Source organism: Enoplosus armatus, chromosome 10 (assembly GCF_043641665.1).
Source record: "Enoplosus armatus isolate fEnoArm2 chromosome 10, fEnoArm2.hap1, whole genome shotgun sequence".
NCBI classification, from domain to species: domain Eukaryota; kingdom Metazoa; phylum Chordata; class Actinopteri; order Centrarchiformes; family Enoplosidae; genus Enoplosus; species Enoplosus armatus.
The window spans coordinates 12064442-12088332 of NC_092189.1; the positions used below are offsets into that span (position 1 = coordinate 12064442).

The following is a 23891-nucleotide window of genomic DNA, read 5'->3' on the forward strand; positions in this document are numbered from 1 at the left end:
ACAGAAGAAGGGTTAATTGCCAAGTTATGAAATGCTTCCATCCAGTGTCACTCTACTAGGTTACAAGTCAAGGGTCATGTGTGCAAAACAAAGCAGTAAAGTCATGTGATCTGCTCACAGGTAACGGGCAGAAAAACCAAATGAAGAGCAATCTAATGGACTTCAATTTAGTTTCCATTCTCTCGACAAGATAGAACCATGTGTGTGTGTGTTTTGAGGGGATCAAAAGCGTCCATCTGGTGCAATGTGGTGTGAGGGCATCTCCTGCCCCCACCCTGTCTCTACTCTCTCCCAACACACACACACACACACACACACACACACACACACACACACACACACACACACACACGCAAACTACACTCAACCATAACCCCAATCTTCTTTACAAGCCGTACACCCCATAAGCCCATAACCTCCCCCCCACACACACATGCAGCTACCACACCCCCAGCACAGACAGTGCAGAGTATCTAATCCATTTCCTCCACCACTGTGGTTGTCATGGAAACGCAAAATTCCCCATTGGAGTGACGAGAGAAGGAATGGAGAGAAGGAATGGAGCGAGGAGGGAGCGGGGAGGAAAGCAGAGGATTCAATATGTAAGGATGCAACATGAAAAACCATTCACTTAAAATGATCTTTCGGCTTTCTTACTTTACAACTGCTTCTTCAACACTGCTGCTAGAGTCGTGTGTGTGTGTGTGTGTTTGTGTGTGTGTGGCTACATGTTGGCACCACTGCATATGAAGGACGCTGTTGTTGCTGCATGTATGAGATTTTGTACATGCCAGGGCATTAGTTGGGGAAGTCAGTGTGCGCTCTGTGTGTGTGTGTTCTCTGAGAGGTCGGACACGCTGTGAATGTGCAGCGCCTCAGACATGCAGACACTGACACAGAGGCATGTCGACAACTCAGCGCCATGGCGACAGGTGTTGCCGCGGAAATGGTGCAGCTGCTGCATGGATATTTTAGGCTAATAAGCGTGCACCATCAAGCTCCTCTCCCCTCCCTCCTCTCCCCTCCCCACTCCTCCTCTCTGTTCCCTGAACCAACACACCCCTGCCTGATACTGGAGGCTGGAATGTAAACTCTGAGGGGAGTCCATCTTGAACATTATTACATATTCAGCCGGCTGTTTGATAAAGAGACCAGATGCAGAGGTTGAGATAGATGAAGATTTTCTTAACAAGATATTCATCATTTGAAAAATCTTCACTCTGAAATCATTTGACATTTTGAGAACTTAGTTGCTTTGTCGCCAAGGTTAATACCCTCATAATGTCTGCTTAAGTATTATCCTAGCTTAGCATAAAGACTGGAAGCAGGGGGGAACAGCTAGCCTGGCTCTCTCTGAAGTTCAAAACCTCTATAGCTCACTAATGATTTGTATAATCTGTACACAAACAGAAATGTATAAACATCAAGTTGTGGCTTTACAGGAAGTTACGTGCATCTAACTCTCTAAAGCAATAAGTATATTTCCCAAAATGTTGAAATATTTGTCAACAACATTAAATATTAGTGACTAAAAAGCAACAATCAAAGTTAAAGTTAGGGGGGAAGCATTTATTTATTATTCATTTCAACAGTTAAACTGTCGAAAACTGTCAACAGATCCTGATTCTTACTTTGTTAAATTCTACTTTTTCCAGCAGAGCCGCGCTCACCAGAAACAAGTGACAAGAGCACAGACAAATACAGAAATATCTCGTGCGAAATAACCAGCATGTTCTTGTAGGACCCAGAAAATATGTTGTCAAGGACTTTTAATACAACTGGAAATTATATGAGAAAGTTGCATATTTGTGAAACACCAGGGAATAACTAACTGGACCTAAACACATCGGAAACCAACAAGGAGGACCATGGGAATACTTTAAGAACTATATCTCACATTCTAACAGCGGTCTGAAAGCCAGCAGTGTTGGTGGGATACGGGGGACTCCGCTGCACACCAGGACCTCTGGGACAGGTGTTAAACCCATCAGCAGCAGAGGACATTCACAAAGCTGGGAATTTACTCTTGGACCATTGGGATAAACTCATATACAAGACATACCAGAGGGTCAAACTGATCGTCATAACAAATAAAGATGTAGGAGGAAATATGCAAACATTCCTATTGCATAAGACCCATTCTAGCATCTTCTATGTAAACTAAATGTATTTTAAGAGCACAAGTAAATCCATAAGAAGCCTCATGACACAGAGCTGTAAGCCGGAGAGGATACGAGAACATGAGCCACATTTGTTCTAGTTTCTGTGCTTTTTGACGCAGTGCAGTCAGACTGAGCACAATTAAACTTCCAAAGTCAGTTCACAGTCTCATTTGGAAATCTGCATGAATCATGACTAGCTTGTTTGCATGTGTGTGTGTGTGTGTGTGTGTGTGTGTGTGTGTGTGTGTGTCAACAGCAGGCAGAGGAAACAACCCTCCGAGAGGATTAATTAGAAAATACTGCAGGACGTTCTGAGAAATGAGGGAGAAAAAAGGAAGAGTGAAGACAGAAGAAAAACAAGCTCCAGTGCCCTAATTTACTGCTCTCATGGCACGTCACCCACCCTCCCTCCCTCCATCTCTCTCACTCTTTGTTCTCCCCCTCCCATCATCTAGTCTGCATTTCTGTCAGCATGTAAAACTCATTTAAATGCTCAAAATCCTTTCATTTTTTTCTCCCATCCTTTTCTATTATTTTCCCTATATCCATTTCCTCATCTCTCTTTTGCTAACCCAGATAACCAGACACTCTCTGCCCTAGATAAAATGGAGTCTGTCAGTCTCCCTTAGTGACCCCGCCTTTCCTCCGTCCCTGTCCTCTCTGGCTTCCCTCCTCTCCCCCTTCAGTGACCTCTCTGTATTCCCCTCTGAGGTGGCGGTGGAGGTCCAGAGAGCAGTTTGTGACATTCGTCTGTCCGTGTCCATGAAGCTCAAATATTCATGTGCCCGCTCCGCTCCGCGCAACAACAGATGATGTCGGCCGGCAACAGACTTCCAGTTTCCATGGCAACCTCCACCATCCGCTCCCCCCACTCTCCCATCCTCTCTCTGACTCAGTTGGGTGGTAGAGAGGGATGGTGGCGGCGGTGATTACCGCCCTGGCAACATGTAGCAAAAGGCGGGGGGGGGGACATGTTAGCATCACAGAGAGTAGATCACTAGGAGGTGAGAGAATGGAGTGAAGAGGGGGAGGAAAAGGGAGAAATATAAATTATTTAAGAGGAAAGGAAAAAAGGAAACAGGTTTGGTGATTGTACATTGGAAGAAAGACAAAAAAACAAACATCTCTCAACAGGGGAGGACACCAAGACGAGTCTCCCCGTCCTCCTGCCCTCCCTGCCAGCTCTAGCCTCTCCAAGTCTCTTCCTCTGTGTCGCCTCTTTGTCCTTTCAGCCCGGCACAGGGACTGTAAGCTGCTTACTATAATACAGCTACACAATGCCTTTTAATACTCCTCTTTTACCCCCCACCCACCCTGCCTGTCTGCAAAATGGATTGTAATGCACTGCCCCCTATCCCCATGTACTTCTTTACAGTGGGTGATTCTGGGATGTAGCTTTTCTGAACGGGGGATGTTGCAGCACTTTACCCTTCCTTTCTGCAGAGCTGCGTCTCTGGAATGGATTTTAATGCAGCACTTGACCCATCTGTCCTTTACGTTATCACTATAGAGCGGTGACTCATACTGTCTGCACAGTCCAGCTGTAACTGTCCACCAATCTCAGTTTAGTTACTGTTTATGGGCCTGATCTTTTCTTCTCATCGCCTCTGCTGCAATCCTCATTTTATGCCTGACTGAGTAACATAGACAGTGTTGTTGCCCCCTGTTTAAAATGCCTTTTCAGCTGCAGCCATAGTATGTTCACATCTGTGTTTTCCTTTGTCTATGTAGGTCATCTCTATCTCTGCATTTATCTTTGTTTTATTCCCTCTATTTCTTCTAATAATGCCCCCCCCCAGCCTCCATTTTAGGGTAAAACAGAGGAGGAGAACAAAGACGAAATACATTAAGCCCAGCATGTTGTGAGAAAGAACAAGCAGTAGGGAATTGATGGGGATGAAAGAGAAATGGGAATGCACAGAGGATTGGAGTTGAAGAAGAAAAGAAATAAGAAGTGAAAACGATGAGAGGAGAGAAGGAGACATGAAGGAGGAAACAAAGCGAGTTACAGCAGAGAGCGAGGTGAGGGAAGCAGACGAGACAGGCAAAGCGGGAAAAAAAAGACAAATCAAGGAAAGTCGGGTATGGGTGTTGATTTTTGCCAGCAGGAGGTGAGCGTAACCATGGTTACCAGGCAAAGGAGTGATGTCATCGCCTCTAATAGGTGCTTGGCATGGTGGGGGTATTTTTGGGGTTTGGCAGTGCGAGTCTGTTCTTCACCCTCAGCAGTTTTATTGTTGCACATCAAGAGGAAAAAATGGCGACTATCCTGCAAATTAGTTTGCGTATTTGGGAATTTTGAGTTTCATTTTTAACCTTTACAGATAATAAAAGATGATTTTGATTGATTTGTGTGGATTACAAAGGTCAACATGAAAATTTAGGACATTGGACATCTGCACTAATTTCTACATAATGATCAGTAAAAGTCAGAAACTGTCAATAAAAAATACATTGATTCATTAACAGTAAATCTCGTCTCCATCTTTATGATTGTGTCCAAAAGCATTCTGTGAGGTTTTAAACGTCTTCATCTGTTAGAATCTGCTCTGCTTAACCTCTAAATGTCACTGTGGATGTAGGTTTGTTCTCTTCATCCCATATTCACCCTCTTGAGATGGCTTATACCTTATATAGGACACACATGCACACAAGACATGCATGCATGCACAACCTCATACACACACACACACACACACACACACACACACACACACACACACATAGACCACACCCAGTGATTTACTGCCCCCAGAGGAAATCAGACTGCTGCGGGATCAGCTAATGTAGGTCAATTGACTGACAACTGCCCCACCTCCATCAATGTGTATGGACAGATAGGGGGCAGGAAGAAAAGACACTTAAAAACACATCTTGATTTCAATCCAAAATTACTTGAGAATGTAACCACTGACAACAAAGTGAACCGTGTATAGAAACAACATGCACATATGTGTGTGTGCATACAAACACACATGAACACACAGTAAACAAACAGGATGATCTCATCAAATGGGTCAGGGGCTCAGATCCTTGTGATTAAGCCTGACTAGTCCAGACAGACACAGCAGCCTCGAGGGGTCCACGTGGATACCAGCAATCACTTCAACTTCTCCAGTGCTATCATCTACTGCACCACCACACCCCACCTTCCTCACGCTGAGGACCAGAATGTCTATCTATCAAGATAAGACATGAAACATAAACTGGGACAAAACTTCAAAGACCATCTGTCCATTTAGAAAAAGGCATGATCAGTGTTCCCTCAGCCCTGAGAGAACATTGGTTTATCTGAACGCAGCAAAGCACCTTGAGGAGCAGTGATGACGCCCACAAACAGAGCATTATGATGTATGGATCTTAACTTATTAAGAGTATATGCATGCAGGGACAGAATCATCATTATCTTTTTATATATTACAAACAATCAGCAGGAGCTACCAAACATCTCCATTGTTTCACTACCCAGAGTCGCCTACTTTCTGACGTCTCTGTCTTTTTTACTTCTATTTCAGTCACTGGTTGCTAAACACGGCTTAATAAAAAACACGAGAGAACGCTCTAATGAAAGATTTTAACTGCATTGACTGACAACTGAGGAGGCAGACAGGTTTTAATCCTGCTCTCTTACATTCACATGCTATGTACGGACTCACAAAGACACCACACATCGGTCTGCTGTGGTCACATAAACACATTGTCACGACCATCAACAACATTAGGAGTCATGGCTCACACAGGACAACACTCAAGTGTAAGATTATGACTCTAAATGTGGCTGTAGGTTGTCAACTTGTCACTATAAGCTGTGTGTGTCAGGTTTGCTGTGTCCACACTGCAGTAGCCTGTACTGCTACTTATAGACACCTCCACAAGAGCGTTTTCCTATTTCAACAACAAACAAGCTACTTATGCCTCTATACCTCTATTGTATTTGATTACTATACATGTGAGGACTCTGTTTAGGTATTCTTGACTGTCTGTGTGCACGTCAGAGAGAGAAAAGGGGAGGGGGGGGGGTAAAGAGAGAGAGCACTGTGGTCATGCATGTGGCTGTGTGACCCCCGATGCTCATTGATATTCTGTTGGCATCAGCCTTCAGCACAGCCTGCAGAGCAGACAGACCCTCCTCTCTCTCAATCTCTCTCATATTTAGGGAAGAAATCCATCCCCAGAGAGGGACGATGATCCGCTGGGATGAGCTGTGACATTGCGGATTAGGCGAAGAAAATGCTCAAAAATGAAAATTGTGGGTGGTGGCAGGATTCATGTGTATTTATGTGTGTTGAAGTGGTTTAGAGATTGTGGGGTTCATGGTGAATTTGAGCAGAGGGAGATCATAAACATTCAAGGGAATATCTGCAAAAAGAATGGCGACATAAACAAGTCTGTTGGTGCATAAATACATGTCACATCTGATTTTTCTCACAGTTTCATCACGCCTGTTGACTGCTGTAGAAAAAGCTAGTCTGCTTCTTTAGCTACTGCTAACAACGATGACGAGAGAAACGGATGATGATCAGAAGAGAAAAGGTTAGGAGGTCGAGAACAGGCCTGAATTCTTCAGCCTCTCCAGGTTTTACATGAACATTTCCTCAAAAAGTCACACGGAAACCTGTTTCAGATAATGCACAATTCTCTTTGCAAAAGCCCCATCTGCTCTTTAAGGAGATTTAATGCTTAAATTGTCACTACCTGCTGGGCGTCTTCAGATCTCACGCACACAGCGACACACACACACATTAAAGGCCTTTTTCATGATGCCACTCACAGTTCATGTTGATGTGCAGGATATGCTGACTGTTTTCTGAGCAGACACATCATATTGTTTTTGTGCAAGACATGCTTCACTTCCAGATGAACAAACACACAAATGAGACGCAGTCCGAGGACAGATAGGCAGAAAAATCTGATGACAGGCAGATATGGGACAGAGAGATAATCAGAAACAAAAGGGATGGAGGAAGAAGGGAGAGGAAGCGAGACAGAAAAACAAGTAGAAACATTGACAAAGAAAACATTCATGAGCATGGACATAGAAGGACACAGATAGGAATGAACATGGAGACAGAGAAGCAGACAGACTGACACAGATTTCTGCTTGAGGCAGGCAGGCAGACAGTGTTTTTATCTCTTCGTTCTGGTGCTTCAGGGTGATACAGGCAGCGCCGCGATGATGGAGATGTCACTCAGCGGCGTGATGGCACAGCCAATCGGTTGACACTCACTGGCCCATGTTAATTGTGTGCTAATTGTGTGTCACATGGAGAGTGTTATACAAGTAGCCGAGTAATTTGATCAAGGGGATATCGTCAAGATATGATGGCCGAAGCAAGGAGACTGAATGAAGCAGGCAAGAGATATGTTTACACACCAAGATGCAGGCGTGTGAAGTTATGCACTCAAATTCAAAGTGATGCAAATAAGCACACAAATGCGCAAACACTCAAATATATATGCAGTCACACACATACTATCATTCAAAAACATCAGTTAAAGCCCCCCTTCTTTTGCATTCTTCAGCAGCCACTCAGACCCTGTTTCTCTGGAGCTTAAATGCCACAGTAGTGTGTATTTCTCTCCTGAAACAGCAGGAAAGTTGAGAAATGGCCAATCTAAACAAATGAAGTGAGGCTTTAATCCACAGTTCTCAGAAATGGAGACTGGGAGAAAGAGAGAGAAGCAGTGGAGTGTACAGCCAAGTTAAAGACAAATGAAGCAAATTTATTTCAGAGGCCTGGCAATGTGGATGCTAACAGCAGCCAGAGAAATGCACACACACACACATAAAACTTCAGAGGAAAAGAAAAAAAAAACTAAATGTAGAAGGGGTGAGGAAATAGCAGGAGAGGAAACACACCGAATATAAGAGGTAATAAGTTGTGTGCATGTGAATTCATTGTTTTCTTCACAGTTGAGGTCACATCTCTTCCACATCTAACACTCCCTCCCTCCCTTCATCTCTCCTCCAGGAGGCGGAAGGATGGCAGATATGCTCCGAGGTTCACTTTGCTACCTGGAGACCGACAGCCTCCCTCGGCCAGCCAATCAGAGGCTGTGAAAAACAGCCTCCTGCTCTTCCATTGGTCCACTGCTCCCGGGAACTCATTCCACTATCAATGGCCATGTCATTGTGTCGTCTGGCAGCGCTGAAGCCAATTATACTGCCCCCTTTCTTTGTTCAGACCTTTTTTCTCCAGCAGACCCCCTTCACGCATGTAAGGGCATAGACACACACACACAAACACACACACATACAAATCTCCCCCGACTCCCCAGAATGTCACAACAAGAGACTGAGGAAGTCTGGGAATCAGGAGGACCTGAAACTCATAGTAATGAGACATCATTATAGATTCCACCACCATCAATTCTATGTCCTTGACCTGGCCTTAACCAGAATAAACCCACACCTATAAAACTTAAATTTTTAAATGTTTAAGTCTTTGGCAAACCTTAAACCTAAAACCCAGGTGGTATCTATGCAACCCTGCTTCATGTTCATAGTGATGTTTGTGTAACTGCAATTTAGCAAGAAGTGTGCTAAGTTCATGTAGTGCAATGAAAAGTAACTATATAGAGGCTTAGATAATAGTTTGCCTTCAACACTTGTTGCCTGCTTCCTGTTTCATACTAGTAGTCAGTATTGCCATTTTTAATATTCAATCACAATCTGACTTTAAACAAGAAGTTTAAATTGTTAAACCTTAACCAGATTTGCCACAATTCTGTTTACTACTTTGAGGAACAAGACCAAGAGTCTACAGCCCTGCTGGTGGCTCCATGAGGCTAAACTAAATGCTAAATGGAGGCTATAAAGGCTAAATGTTAATGTCAGCATGCTAACATGCTAACAATGGGAATGCTAACATGCTGATGTCCAGCAGGCATAATGTTTACCATCTTACTTTTGCCAATTAGCACAAAACACAAAGTACAGCTGAGGCTGATGGGAATGTCATTAGTTTTGCAGGTATTTGACAGTTTCAATGTCAGCCGCAGACCAGTATGAGCTTCAATGCAAGTCCATCAAAACTAAAACACAACTCCTCCCCAGTACAGCCTGCTATGTTCACCAAATATTTGACTTGCAAGAAAGAATGAAAGATAATATTGGTGAAGGATATGCAGGACGAGTTATGCAACGTGCTGTAATAAACATGGGGTTGTTTTGTTCTGTAGTCTGTCCACCTGACTTACCATTAATGACTCTTGTGACTTTTACAAACAATTTGGCTCTCTGGAAACACTGCTAGCAGGATGACACAACATAGTTTAACAAGCAACATGGTTGAGTAAACTAAGGGGGTCTAATCAGCCATGATAAGTGAGAGTGAAGGACCTTTAACAGACTATGAAGACGAGCCTCTCAGTCTACTGTGTCACAGATGACTTTGTCCCGTCTTGCTTTCAGATACTGACATCAACTCTTCTGTCCAATAAAACTTCAAACACAGAAACAGTTTGCTTTCTGTCTTCTTTCAGCTCGCTGTGGCGAACATGAACAGGATGTGCTCACATGTTTACACAGCCCACGTTTGGTGTGTAAACACAGTCACGAGCACGAGCGTAACTGAGTGTAAACATACATTCAGACACACCCACATACACACCTATAGGCTACATCTACTCAGTGATGCAAATGTGTCAAACAAACTCAACAAACAGGGACGCACACACACACACTTTTATATATATACAAGCACAACAGGTCGTCTGTTGTCAGCCGCTCTCACAGTCCTGTTGGTGTTAACAAAGTCCACGGCTTTCTTTTTTTTTAATCCAGAGACCTCCACTTTTGTTTGTCAGCTAATCACTTCATCACAGCCAGCCTTCCCTCCCATCTACTCTTTCAATCCCTCAACCTCTTTCATCTGCTCTACTATATGTTCATTTCACTCATTCTCAAACCTCCCTGCTGTTTTTAATTGCAACTCTCACTCGCTTTCCCTCTTTCCCAAACTCTTGTAGTCACTCAAGCTCTCTTCTCCAGAATGAAGGACCTCTTTATGATACTATTTCCTTCGTACTATGTACATCATCATTAAAAACGTCGCCATCCTCCTCCTTATCTTATCCTGACATTTCCTTCATTCACACTTGAATCCTTTTTTTTAGAAGCAAATTATATTACTTAGTGGACATACGATCAAAAGGAGGTAAAGGCTTATATGTTGCTATATGCTCCTCAGTCTGCCCTTATGTTAATGATCATGAAGTAAATCCAATTACATTGAGGTATATTTGAAAGGTATATTTCCACTTTGTCAAAGCAGGTACATTACAGGATGAAATAATATGTATGCACGGATTAAAATATGTTTCAGGCATTTTGAAAATGTAATTTAAAAGGATCAAGATTTTATAAATATTTGCTATTTTTACTAATATCTGTGCAGTTGCAATGCCAAAGGTCAGAAAAGACAAACTTCCTCCATTCCACAACATAACTAACAACGATCGTAAATGATGAAAGGAAGTCAGGCCTTTCTGGTTAAAATGAGCAGGGCAGTTAATGAGCTGAAAGGACGGCAGTAGCAGCTCAGGTTCACTCCTTCATTCACGGTGCACAGGAGAGAAAATGGGAAATGGATTCTTTGTTTGATGCGAAAGGACGTCCAAAAACAGACCTCATTATCTTCTCAAACTCTCTGTGACGTCAGAGATGAGAGAACATGAGTAAATGTAAATGTTTAAAATGAGGAAGCACAGTTTGTGCACTAAAAGTATGTTTGAACATTATGACACCTAATTAAGCTGTGGATCATTTTTGAAATTAGAAAACAGTCACATTTAATATTGTATGACTGCACACAGAGCACTGAACGTCAGGTTAAGGTGCTTAAAGGTTTAGAATGAAACACTCAACCCATGTTTATACTGAAGTACATTATCCATAAACTGAGTGCTTTCCCTGGAGAGTTTCATTGATAATAAACTGCTTTCTTGACTCTTACCTGTGGGTGAAGTTTATCATCCTCACTAATGTAGACTGACCTGTAAACAGAGAGAGGGAGAGCAAAGTGAGTTCACCTTCAGGTGGATGTCGCTTAACAGTAGGGCCAGATAATAAAGGACATCATTTATGCTTTTCTTTTTCTGTTTTGAATGAAAAAGAGATGCAAAAGTTTCAGTCTGAACAAGCTGAAGCCTGCGAGAATATACCGTTAGAAACTGTGAAAGATTTAGGAGATGTGGAAGGAAAGAAAGGAATCAACTCACCTTACAGAACAAAGCTGAAGTCAGGGAAACTTCTCCAGCTATTTTGAGTATGTGGTATGACACAGCAGGGCATTCCCAGAACAGGCCAGGACTGGCGAGTCTGACCACGACAGGGAGGAGATCAGTGGAAGTCAAGACTTATCATACTTTATGTTAGGAAGCTTCTGAGTCTGGTGATCTTAGTGATTGTGAGATGGAAGACGAGTGTGTTTCCTCTGACTGAACTGGGTGCTCTGTTACGTAATCTAAAAGTGGGCTAGCAGCACTCTAAAGTTGCAGGGCATCTCAATACTCTTTCCTCAACCATTTTATTCATTAGACTGACTGAGGGTTTGTTGGCTGAAACAAGTGTCAACATAAGAAATAAAAAGGTGAACTGAGGCCAGACTTTTTTTGTTTTTGGAGTTTCGCTCTCCCAGTTTAGATGTGATTTTAGCATCAAAACAGATACTTGTAGAGGAAGAGATACTGGATCAAAGGAGGTCATAGCATGTAAGTGACAGTGACAGAAGGGTTGGAACAGAAATGGAAACACACCATAACTGTTCTCCTCTCTCTCTCTCTCTCATACACAGTCTAATATGAGGGATCATGTTGAACGCTGGCAATCAATGTTGGAAAATGTCTCTGGAAACCCTGGAGCCATGGAAGACCCTGGAATTTATCTGTAAAAAATAACTAATTCCACTGTTTATTCATTCTTCTGCTGTCTTCTGGCAATAAAATGATAGTTTCATAGTTTGCAGAAACTATCTGGTATTTTATGTGTTTACATGAGAGGGAGGGAGGAGTGAGACATATGGAGAAAAGGAATTCACTTGCAAACTGAGCTAGAAATCACACACACACACACACACACACACACATTTTATCACATTAACACGTCGACAGACGAGGCACAAACTTTCAGACATGACCAAAGAATGAGCCAATCACATCTTCAAATTACTTAAGACATTTTTAATAGTTCTGTGTAGCAAACAGAATGACTATGTGCATTATTCTGTATACATAAAGCAATCTCTGGGAAGAAAAAATCTTGTCTCCATTCAAATACATTAAAATAATCAACCGTAAAAATTCACATAGAAAAACAGTCTCTTTAAAAAAAATCATTGAACAAAATGAAGGAATGACTCGAATTAGAAAACAACAAATATTCCAGTGATGTTCTGTTATCCTATTCGTATTTTTAATCTTCCTCTCCTGAACATTGAAAACAGTATCTGTGACACACAATCGCCTGCAGAGTTGGGCAGAATATCGCAGAGATAAAACAGCAGTCGTGTCTCTGGTACTGGTTACTCTGTTACTGGATTAAAATGAAGCACCAGCACTCGATCAGAACAAGGATCTCTACACCTACTGTACTGGAAAAACCTCATATTGCTTAAGTGCCAGTTCTTCCACGTCCAAAGACATTCAGTTTTTATGGAATATGTCACATAAACGCTGGTGTTGTAGAGAAGAATTTTTTTGTTATTCCTGATATGCTTAACTTTCGGAGGAGCTATAAAGATTATCCTCAGTCACTAGCAAAATGCAGCACTGATCTTGAATCAGCGGGGATAAAGGGTATTATTACATCCTGAGGCTGGCTACAGTATTGTGTTTGCATAGGAATAAATATTGCATGGAGCAGCTGACATCACCTCGCAGGATTCCTGTCAGATGTTACACCACAACATCATGGCAACATGTATGCTGATGGCCACTGAATACAAATAACAGCAAGGCCAGACATTCAGTAACTACTGCTGCAGTTCAGTGGGAGGGGAGCAACACATTCACACACACACACACACGTACTTGTCTCAGCAGTTTTTGGGCAGTTTTCCAGTGTGCTATATCCTCGGCAGAAAGACCACAAAGCTGTTTATGAAACCTAGAATTTATGACAGCATGGTCGGTAGCATGCAGTAATTACAGATGGCAACACACACGCACAAACTCAAACCTACATGCACAAACACACATACACTCACATACACAGGAAGTTGTGTGCACACAAAACTAAATATAGGCTGCTGACTTCACTCACTCAGATATTCTCATACACATAAACACACAGGCATGTAAACTGCTCAGGCTAGGTTTTGTATGGAAACACCCTTTTAAAAAGCAACGTTTTTTTTGGTTTAAGTGACTGTGGAGGAACTTTCTCCTCCCATGTAACTCCACTTCCCTCTGGGGTTTATGGGAATGTTCATGTATGTAAGCAGGTTTTCTTCATATAGCTGTTGTGGGCACGTGTGGTAACATAGCTTAGACAAGTTTAAATTATCCCAATTTTTTATGTGAAACTTATGAATGCACAGCAGTGAACTAAATCCCTTCTCAGTAAAAATAAACAAAAAAACACACACTGAAACACCCAGGTGATGTTGGACTGGTCCACACACCAGCCCAGTGCAAACTGTGACTGGACAAAACCTGGGAGTGAAATGACAAGACTGGATTTCTATTGGTTGGCACTTTTTTTCAATAATACAGCGAAATGATACATACAGTATATCAGACAATTACAAAGCAATATGTTTCATAGGTTAAAAATAAAAACAAAGTGAAAAAGCGCAAAGTGGTCTTGACCTGGAGCATCCAGAGAAAACCCTATGAAGCACCTGCAGGATGTGCCAAATTCCAGACATTCCCGGTTTAAACGTGGGATTTGGAAATAACCGCAAAAAAAATAAAGAATGTGTGGATCCCTCCTGAGTAAGTCTTTGGAATCGCTCAAGATGCCCTTTGATGAATGACAGGTGAATCAAGTGATGTAGAAGTACAGAGAAACAGACAAAAAAAAAAAAGAACTGATATGTGCACATGTTGAAGAAAGCAATTACATCTTTATGACATTGGCAAAGATCCAAAAGGTTGATGAGGGACATTCAGGGGTGGTGGCTGAGGTGAGAGCCCCGCCCTCATCCTCTGCCTCTCCCTGTGCTCCCAGAAGACAGTCAATGCTACCCTAATGATGATGGTCCTGTTAAGACAAAAAGGTTGGAGAAGCACAGCCTTTTTTTTTTTCTTACAGTAAACTATTCTCAGATTGATATTGGCCCTTGGATGGCTACGAAATACATCTGTGTTTGGATATCATGACTCTGTGAGTAACAAGAGCCCAGGGTGCCTTAATGCGACCGAGGGGTAGCAGCCTCCAGTAACTCCTCTAATGACTCTGCTCCTTCTAGTTTAGGCTCCTCCTTCTCCTCTAACTTTTTCTTCTTAGCGAGCACTTTGCTGGATGAAGGCGTGTCTTCCTGCATCAGCTCTTTGGCCAGGATGTTGGTCACTGCGTGACCAGCTCGTCGGTGGTTGGCTGAGAAAGAGAAAGACGCAGAGTGAATGAGATAAACAAATACAGAGATAAGAAATCATGGTTATATCGTAACAAGTCCATGCAGATATGTCAGACAAACATGTCAGTTAGCCATACAACTCCACATCAGCAGCAGGATAATTAACATTGTTCACTGCAAATGAATAGAGACAACCAGTTCAATTAGTTACCACACTGATGGTGCAGCATGTGCCTCCAAGAACATCACAGGCTTGTGTTTTGAATGATAAAACACAAAATGGATGCTCCCTTTCTTTCCATCGTACACACACACATGCAGTACCATGACACACAAATACACAAATGGCTTAATGGAGTGGCTGTGTGTATGTATGTGTGTGGATTAGTGTGACATCTGGAGTAACTCACTGCTAATGTCAGATTAAACTCAACTTGATCCTGACGAAGTGGAAAGAATGAGGAAATGAGAAATGGGGTATAAGAGACATTTAGAGGAAGAGGAAGGGGGACTGACAGGATGAAGGAGTAAAAGCAAGGAGGGAAGTAAGGGGTGAGACAGGAGGGGTGAAACATCATGAGGAGCAAGGATGATTCATGCTGTGGGAAGATTGAAGAGGCAGGGATGAATGAAAATGAAACGAACATGGAGAGACTGAGTGAGAGGAGGAATGTGAGGAATTAAAGAAGCAAGTAGTAAAATAGATCACAGACAAATAGTGGATGCAGTGAAGGGAAGGAAAGAGAAACACAGTGAGTGACAGATTGTGCCCTTATTATTATGTTATTTCCTCTCCTCCACATACACCAGCAGCAGCAGCAGACTTTCCTTTATCTCTCATTACCTCCCTCTATCCTTTACCACTCTTCATTCTCCTGCGTGGGAGGACAGCTGTGCAGCAACAGCAGCGGCCATTTTGAATTATATAGGTCAGTGGGAGATTGTGTTTGTGTGTTTGCTGTTATTGTATGCCTTGTGTGTTCAGAATTATTCACTCCTCAAGCAAAAGAGGCGATGAATAAAAGGTTAACATCAGCACAGGACACATTTGTTATCACAAACACACACATTGATGTAATGTATTCCTGTGATACTGAAAAAAACAGATCGTCATGATGCAAACCAAAAGGAACTCACATGCAAATGAACCATGGTAACACACACACAACAAACCAAAGATCTGACACATGGTTCTGACGGAGCACAAAAAAAAAATCACAGTTACCGAACAGGTCTCCAGAACTAGCTGTGACAAAGACACAAGTGAGTCTGGGGAGAAAGAGGAGGAGGATTTGGAGGTTTAGAGTCATATTCACAGTCGACTTGTCTTCGTTATGTGTGAGCCTCAGCTGGACTGATCAGCACAGACAGCTGGGGTGTCAAATTATCACCTCACATTTCTTTGGAGAGGCACAAAGATCACTCTTCATCTCTTACAAACACCAGTACATGGGAACACTCCATCTCTTTCTCGCTCTCACATTCGTGCTCCATATCTATTTCCGTCCCTTCCCAAACCTCTCCCTGACTCATAAACTAACTAATTAGAAATTATGCAAATGACCCAAAAACCGAGAGAAAGAGTGTGCGTCAGTGTGGGTGTTATTCTGTGTGTGTGCGCTGTGCCGAGCTTGTCCTAAAAAATCAGACCCGCAGAGAAAAGCTCTTCAAAGGCTGTCAACCCAGCTCCTCTCGTCTCTCATCCTCCTCCACTCCCCTCTTGAGAGAGAAGACGAAGAGGAGGAAGAGAGAGGGGGATAAGAGTCAGGATCACAGGGTTGTTGCATTGGAAGCAGCATGGGAAAAAGATGCATTTAGACAGAAACCTGAAGATTAAAATAATGAGAGGAAAATTCTCAGAGGCGAGAGAGATTTAAATATAGTTAAAATACATGAACAAACAGCCTCAGGAGCAAATACATCACCTGATAGACAGCAGATAAACCAGCATATCAAGTTAGTTTCAAATGTCATGTAACACATAAAAAAATGAAAATGGCTTAATGGATAAACCTGTCAATATTCTACCTTTTTGTTATTGTCAACAAATCCCACAATGTTTCCTTAACGTTACCCAGGAGTGAATAGAGCATTTTTGGGGACTGACTTGTTGGGGACAAATAAGACAAATATAGAATATCACCAGACTTAGGGATTCATTTGCGGTAATTCAGAGGTATAAGTCACCTTTCATTGGAAATTAATTGGAATAATCTTGCAGCTCGTAGCCTTCAAATGAGATTGAAATAATCTCTTGTCCTGACCAGTTCGATTGTGATTTAACTATTCAAAGAGGCACCTCAGCAATTTTACACATGACGTTTAGTTACTTTTCATGGGGAGGAGGACTATTCAACCTGTGATAACAGTTGTTAAATGTCTTATGTGGCTCTGGAAGGAGCTGTCTAAAGCCTGAGAAAATAACCCTGATGATACAGGATCCAGTGTTTTTGGAACTTGACCCACACCAGGGACTAAAAGTCGACTCTGTTTCTTCGATAATGACCCCTATTTTTTTTTATCTTCTGGCCTCCCAACCTTGTGGAAGTGCAGTACAAAAATCTCTGGAGTAGCCCTTTAACACGTGGCACTACAAACAGGAAATTCTCAGCATGTGTGTCGTATCCAGAAACTAGCTGCGATGTTGACTAAACGATCCATGCACTTGGCATGAAGCCTGGTGCGTGCAGCAGTAGGAAATGAGATGTCGGGACTCACAACAAAGACTGTTTTTTAGCTCTGTTTACTGGAGGGAGTGAGGTTGAATGAGTGTTTGTACACTGAGGGGCGATCAGTGGCACAAAGAGTGTAGTGAAAAGATCATCTGTAACACATTACCCTCCAGGAGACTCAATAATGACTGCCTAATGAGGGGAAGAACGCTTTGTTGTACAGTATGTGTGTGTGCGGCCCTTATGACGGGAAATAACAGAAATAGGGAGAAGAATGAGGAGAGAATATGCAGACATGCAAGTGGAGGGCAGTTTGAGATGAGAAGGTAACAAGAACCAGCTCAGTGGCTTTGTTAAGGTCAACAGAGAATACCCACCTCTTCTCTGATCCCAGATCACGCTTATCCTGCAACTTAATGACCATGAAATCTACATGGTGTGATGCCAGTGGTTGACAAGGAAGCAGCCATCTTTATGCTCCTGCTTTATTGGCGGTACAGCAGCTGCAGCAAAGCCACAGTCACATGACAGCATGGTAACTCTGCCACGACTAGCATGATGGTGTATTTGCAGATGTAGGCTGGCCCTCCATCAGTGTCTCCAACTTAGCAGGGAGTCATATCGCCCTCCTCAGGCCACACTGCGTATCACACTGCTGCTCTGCACTAGAGGACTGTGGGAAAGAGTGACGTCATCTAGCACCACTTCTGGCTTGTGCCTGTGGGGTTAGTATTGATGTGCACACATTTTATGTCACCCAATGGGCTCAACTGGTGCATCTGTGTGGCTTGCTGGCCTGTATTGTCTCAGTGGGTGTTAAGTATGCATGTGACATCACCACTGCCTCAGTAACGGGCTTGATTGATGAATGCTCTCCTATTGGTCTGAATCTCTCGTGTGTGTGTGTGTGTGTGTGTGTGTGTGTGTGTGTGTGTGTGTGAGAGAACATCTGTGAAAGCACACATCTTTGCAGGGGTCTTTTTCTTCTTTTGTAGGAGCAGAGCGTCTGCAGGGTCAGCGTGTGCCTCTATTGTTGCTATCCCCTTTATCTCTGGCTCTCTGTTGTGGTTGGTGCTTTGTCAACTTGTTGCTACTGTGATTGGTTGCTCTGGAAAGGGTCACAACCCAGCAGATGGGTCTATAGTGAGTGTTTGGACATGTCATTCCTCTACACACAAGTGCCCTTAAATTGCTTTAAACACGTACACACACAAATTAGCCCAATGTAGCCAGGCTGACAAGTCTGTGAAAAGACATAGACAGACCATGACTTACTATCCAAAGCAGTGTGTGATAGCGTTTGAAAAAGTATGCAAGGCTGTCTGTCCTCTGGAACGTGACGTGTCTGTTTGGGTGTATGTATTGGTATGCAAACATCCATGTGTGTCTTTGTATCGGCATGCAAGCATCTGGTGTGTGTGTTTTGTCTGTATGTGTTTTAAGGGGAGGGGGTAGACAGACGTGGGTAGACAGCTGAGGATACTCCATGCAGTCTGCTCATTCTACACAACCAGCACACACACACACACACACACACACACACACACACACACACACACACACACACACACACACACACACACACACACACACACACACACACACACAGTGAGCTGAGGTACAGGTCAAAGGTGAGGGGGTATATAGCCTCCACAGCCTCGTGGCGTTCCATTCAGTGACACTGCTGCGACACAAAGAGCATGGCAACACACTCAATAGGCCCTCAGCAGTCCTTTAACACCGAGCTGGTGACGTCTGCAGTCGGAGGGACACACTTCACGTAATGAAGACTCTTACATGCACAATAGTGATCACTAACTCCAAACACAAACAATAATAAAATAATAATACCTGTATGAGTGCTGTTTTATATCAGCATATGGTTAATATAAAAATGTTACCTATATTTTAAGGACAAATACTCACAGCATCATAACACCATGCTTTAAAACCCACATAACACATATTTGAAAGTTATTACAAGTGGAACTTTTTAAGTGTTCTTTGTACTTGAGTGCCATTTTAACATACTGTAGATAAGGTGGTCATAGAAAGTTGGTAGGAGCAGCACTTTTTAAATTTTGTCAGGGAGAACTACGTGAAATAAGCCACTCAATATATTTTATGCTAAGGTAACAAAACTACAGCATAATTATAGTGGACATCTACTGCTACATATATTTCCGCTTGTCAGGTAGCCATGGAACATTTTTTGGAACAACATCAGTATCAAGGCGAATGTGTTGGGATATCAGGCAGCTGAAAATCCTGTTTTAATGTATGGCTTCATTGTGATTTTGTCTAAGAGAAACCATGACTCCTCTTCCACTCCTTTGCTTATTTATAGATCTTTTAAGGGGATGAACCTTTGTTTTGTGTTTGCAGACTCATTATGCGACATCTGATCTGTAAAACCATTGAACTCAAGAGTTCAAATCAATTGTATTTTAACTGCATGGACAAGTAAGTAATTAAAATGAAGTAAGCGACTATGAGCAACTGGTTCAACTGGCCTCAGGGTTAGTGGCATATTATATCTCACAAACAGCTTCAACTGTATCCCCGTCTATTTAGACAGCCATCACAGGGTCACATTTTTGACCTGACAGATTCAAGAAAATGAATAAATTTTTACTACAGCTGTGGTTCCTTGATATAGTGTTACTATATAACAGGCAAAGAACACATTAATTGTGAGTTTTTCTAATTATGGAGGAAACAAAAAATACATGCATATGAGCTGGAGTGTTTTTAGCCTGCTGATACCGACTGCCTGTGGCCTCAGTGGTGCCAGATATGCATCAGCCACAGTCAGGATGTGCCTCCTCCTACTTCAGCTCCACTAAATTAAGACCTCTGACTCAACCAACCAGTCAAACATGCGCGCACACATAAAGACACACTCCTATTGTGTGGGTGAAGGACTTAAGTCCCTTCCCTGGTGTAAGAAGCAAAGGGGGTAACTGGAACATGAGTGAAAAAAATTATAAACTCCTAACAAAACCTGGATTGCCTAAAAACTACAGAGAGGCAAAAGAAAGAGGGGATACAGAGGAGACAGGGAGGAGGCACTGAGCAGAGATGTGATACACACAGCCTTATATTTTCCTTCTCTTTCCTACCACAGACAAGTGTGCGTAGGGAGGAAGGCTCTCTCTCCCTAACTCACATGTTAAGGTATTTCCTGTTAGGAGTGTGAGGTGACCAAACTTTACAAACTTGACAAATTATGGGTGACTATCTGAGCCCTCAAGTGGGCCCCATTTTTTCTCATGCAGTGCTCCTTTCCCCGCTCCTGTTTCTTCCTCCATTTCCTCCTCTCACTGTTGTCTCAGTCCGTTTAGCTGTGATGAGCCTGAGCTGTTTGTGATTAAAGAGAATTTACTGCACTTTTTTTTGCCAGTGTGACTTAGTGGACCACTGAGGACCACTTGTTAAATTGCTATGCACAAGTAAAGCTAACAGGCTATATAAATGCATTTAGTGATTGAAAGTAAGACAGAAAGTAAGACGAAAGATACAGGGACAGAAAGAAAGAAAGAAAGTAAGACAGAAAGAAGCAGGAAAGAGTGCTCTGAGTAATTCCACTCTGGAGCACTGCTTCACATCTGGCTTCTATTGAGAGAGGTATTGGGTTGCACACACTCTTCCCCAGCCTCTCTTATGTGTGAATACTCAACCCACACATGAGTGCATGTGAATACACACACACTCTCTTGCTCTCTCTCTCAGTTAATGGGCACTGGACACTTTCCCACTCACATGGTTACACATGAGTTTCCCACCACCAGGTATCATGTTACAAAGTTACTATCCTAACAACTCACAATGCCTCATTTTCGTTTCATTTCGTTGGCCATATCATCCACAAAATGTGCTTCATGTACAAGTTTAAAAACAGAAAATAAAACAGAGAGAAAAATACTCTAGTCTCCAATAAGCGAATGTAACTGGATTGGGCAGTGGGACAGACAGCAGAGTAAGTAGCTAACCAGATTACTGGCCTGTCTCTAGGAGTTTACAGACTGAACAACATGCCCTGAATGAAAATCAATACAGGTAAGGCTCAGGAGTATGTCCTCATATGAAGGACATGAACTTCTAGCTGGCCCATTAATGACAAAAACAGCGTTCCAAATGTTCCAGGACAAAACTGATTTTTTGAGTTGAATGATTTAGATAGTATAGATTTTATGATGCCATTTCATGTACACATTTACAGTGAGCTGCGGTTTCAAAACCTGCCATAAAACCATGAGAAACAGGTGTCTACTTCTTCAATTCCCAGTGTATGTGCGCTGGAGGTTTTATGTTTTTCACATCACACTTGTGTAAGTTGCATATTGGACCACGACTGGCTTCATAAGTAGTTGTAATGTCACAAAATCCACCTCATATGTACATGTCACAAACTTAGGGAGACACAGAAAAACTTTCCCTCTTCAGCAAATTAACTGGAAATCAGCCTTCTAGCGTTAAACTCTGCACATACATCATTCTGCACAGTGAAGGTCCACAAGCAAAACACATTTTTAGTGGAGGGGTATTTTAACAATTAATTTTTTCTTCATACTTTAGCCAGTTGCCTCTTGCCCACTCACTGAACCCGCTTCATTAAACTTTATACCCACACGCTGATTTATCCCTCCTTAGCTCTACATTCATATTCCTCTTATATTTTTCTATTCCACAACCACACCCTCAACAGTTGTTCCTCTCTAAAGTATCCTGCTGCCCACACCCTCCTTCTTCTTTTGTTGTTCTGCCAGCCATTGGTGGAATTGGCTTTTCCCCCCCTGTAACCATGGCTAGAGAATACTACCACAACCCACAGCCTCTGAGCTGAGCCATGTAACAGATGGAACAGAAACAGGGGAGCACAAACAAATCTGTTGTTGTGTTGACAGAAACATAGAGACAGAGAGGAAGATGAAACAAATGAGTCTCATATGTGGCATGTGTGTCAGTATAGTATGCATAGACCTGGGCGATAAAACGATAGTGATAGACACTCCAACAATCGCAATAAGAAAATAGTTTGATACGATTCACTTAAATGCATTAAATGCAAACCGCCATGAAAGCACATAACGAATACGCCCTGGCTCATAAGCAACCTCATATTCAAGCACCAACCTCTGGGTTTGAAAAGTGAAGCCAATGCATGAAGTGCCTTAAACCTGCATTCTTTCTAATGGCCAACAGGGGTCAACTCCACTGGTTGAAAAAGTCCGATACTATGGAAGTCTATGAGAAAATTACCCTAATTCTCACTTGATTTATTGCCTCAGTAAACATTTCCCTAATGAGTGTATGGACTCAATCATTAGTTTCAAGTCTACTTCAGTACAGCACGATGTTCATTTTGTAAATTATGGTCCCATTTAGAGTAAAACAGAGCAGGGTATCAGAAATACTTTATTGACCCCTGGGGGGAAATTGTATGCTTGAGGGCGTGGCTACCGGGCGATCAGTGTTCGGGTTACACTAAAAGACACTCTAGGAGTCAGCTGTTCATTTTTTCCAGTAAGTACATTTACAAGCTAACTGTATTAGCAGCAACGGTGCAGTCAGGTTGCTGGTATAAGTGGGTGTGCATAGTGTCCTCGGGTTCTCAGATCCCCAGCTCCACCCTCTCGCCCAAATATGGTCACTTCTGGTTAAAAAAAAACAAAACAAGATGGCAACGGCCAAAAAGCCAAACACAGGGCTTCGAAACGGTAGTCACAAACCAATGAGTGACATCACGGTGGTTACGATACTTATTTTATACTGTCTATGCCCCTTGATAATGGAGCTGCTACCTGTGACACGTAAACAGCCAATCCTTTAACAGGTGGGTTGTTCGGTTGCACCATCAACATATGACACAACAGAAACAGCGTGGAGTGAGAGAATGAGTGCAGACGGTAAGGAAAAAGATGGTTAAATTTAAAATGAAGTGGTTACATTCAACCTGTTTTCTCCTGGACAATGAAACATTTTATTGTGATAACATTTTCAGCTATATCGCCCAGCCCTGAGTGTGCATACCACAAACAACAATGATGAAACAAACATCAGTAAATCAAGTAAGACATGACGCTTTGAAACACCTGCATGTTTTGTGAAGATTTACTGCTCTGCTTGTGTGTCAGTACCTGCTTGCCGTGGTCCTCTCTTTCTCCTGAAAGCAGCACCAGACTGCAGCGCCTCCAACAGGCCATCCATGATACCAGTTTCATCACCCTCTGTAAACACAGCATCAAAACATGATATCAGCAATGCATCAACAAATGCTGGATTAAATCAATATGTGGAGTCACATTTCAACTTTATTTATGTCTCACACACACACACACACACCACAACCATGTTATTTTAAATCAATATAACCCTGACATATACACTAATTTTCTTTCCCAACAACAGGGGAATGATTAGTGGTTTTTCTAAACCCTCTACCTATCGCTGTTTCTCTCAGACACGCCAACACACACGTGGGCAAGGGGGTTATTTACCAGCCACGTGGCCACGTTAGCAAATTAGCTACATTA

The 23891-nt window shown here is 42.5% G+C and overlaps 1 protein-coding gene across 1 annotated transcript in view; it reads right to left on the reverse strand.

Annotated features, from left to right (window-relative positions):
* Positions 1-12356: 12356 nt before the first annotated feature.
* The window catches only part of LOC139291273 (protein diaphanous homolog 1-like), an 89215-nt gene continuing 77680 nt past the window's right edge, over positions 12357-23891 (reverse strand). The window contains exons 25-26 of the mRNA XM_070913247.1: positions 23496-23585; positions 12357-14703 (exon numbers count right to left, since the gene is read on the reverse strand). Of these exons, the coding sequence (XP_070769348.1) occupies positions 14516-14703; positions 23496-23585 (278 nt within the window). The 3' untranslated portion in view covers positions 12357-14515. The remainder of the gene's footprint in view (positions 14704-23495; positions 23586-23891) is intronic.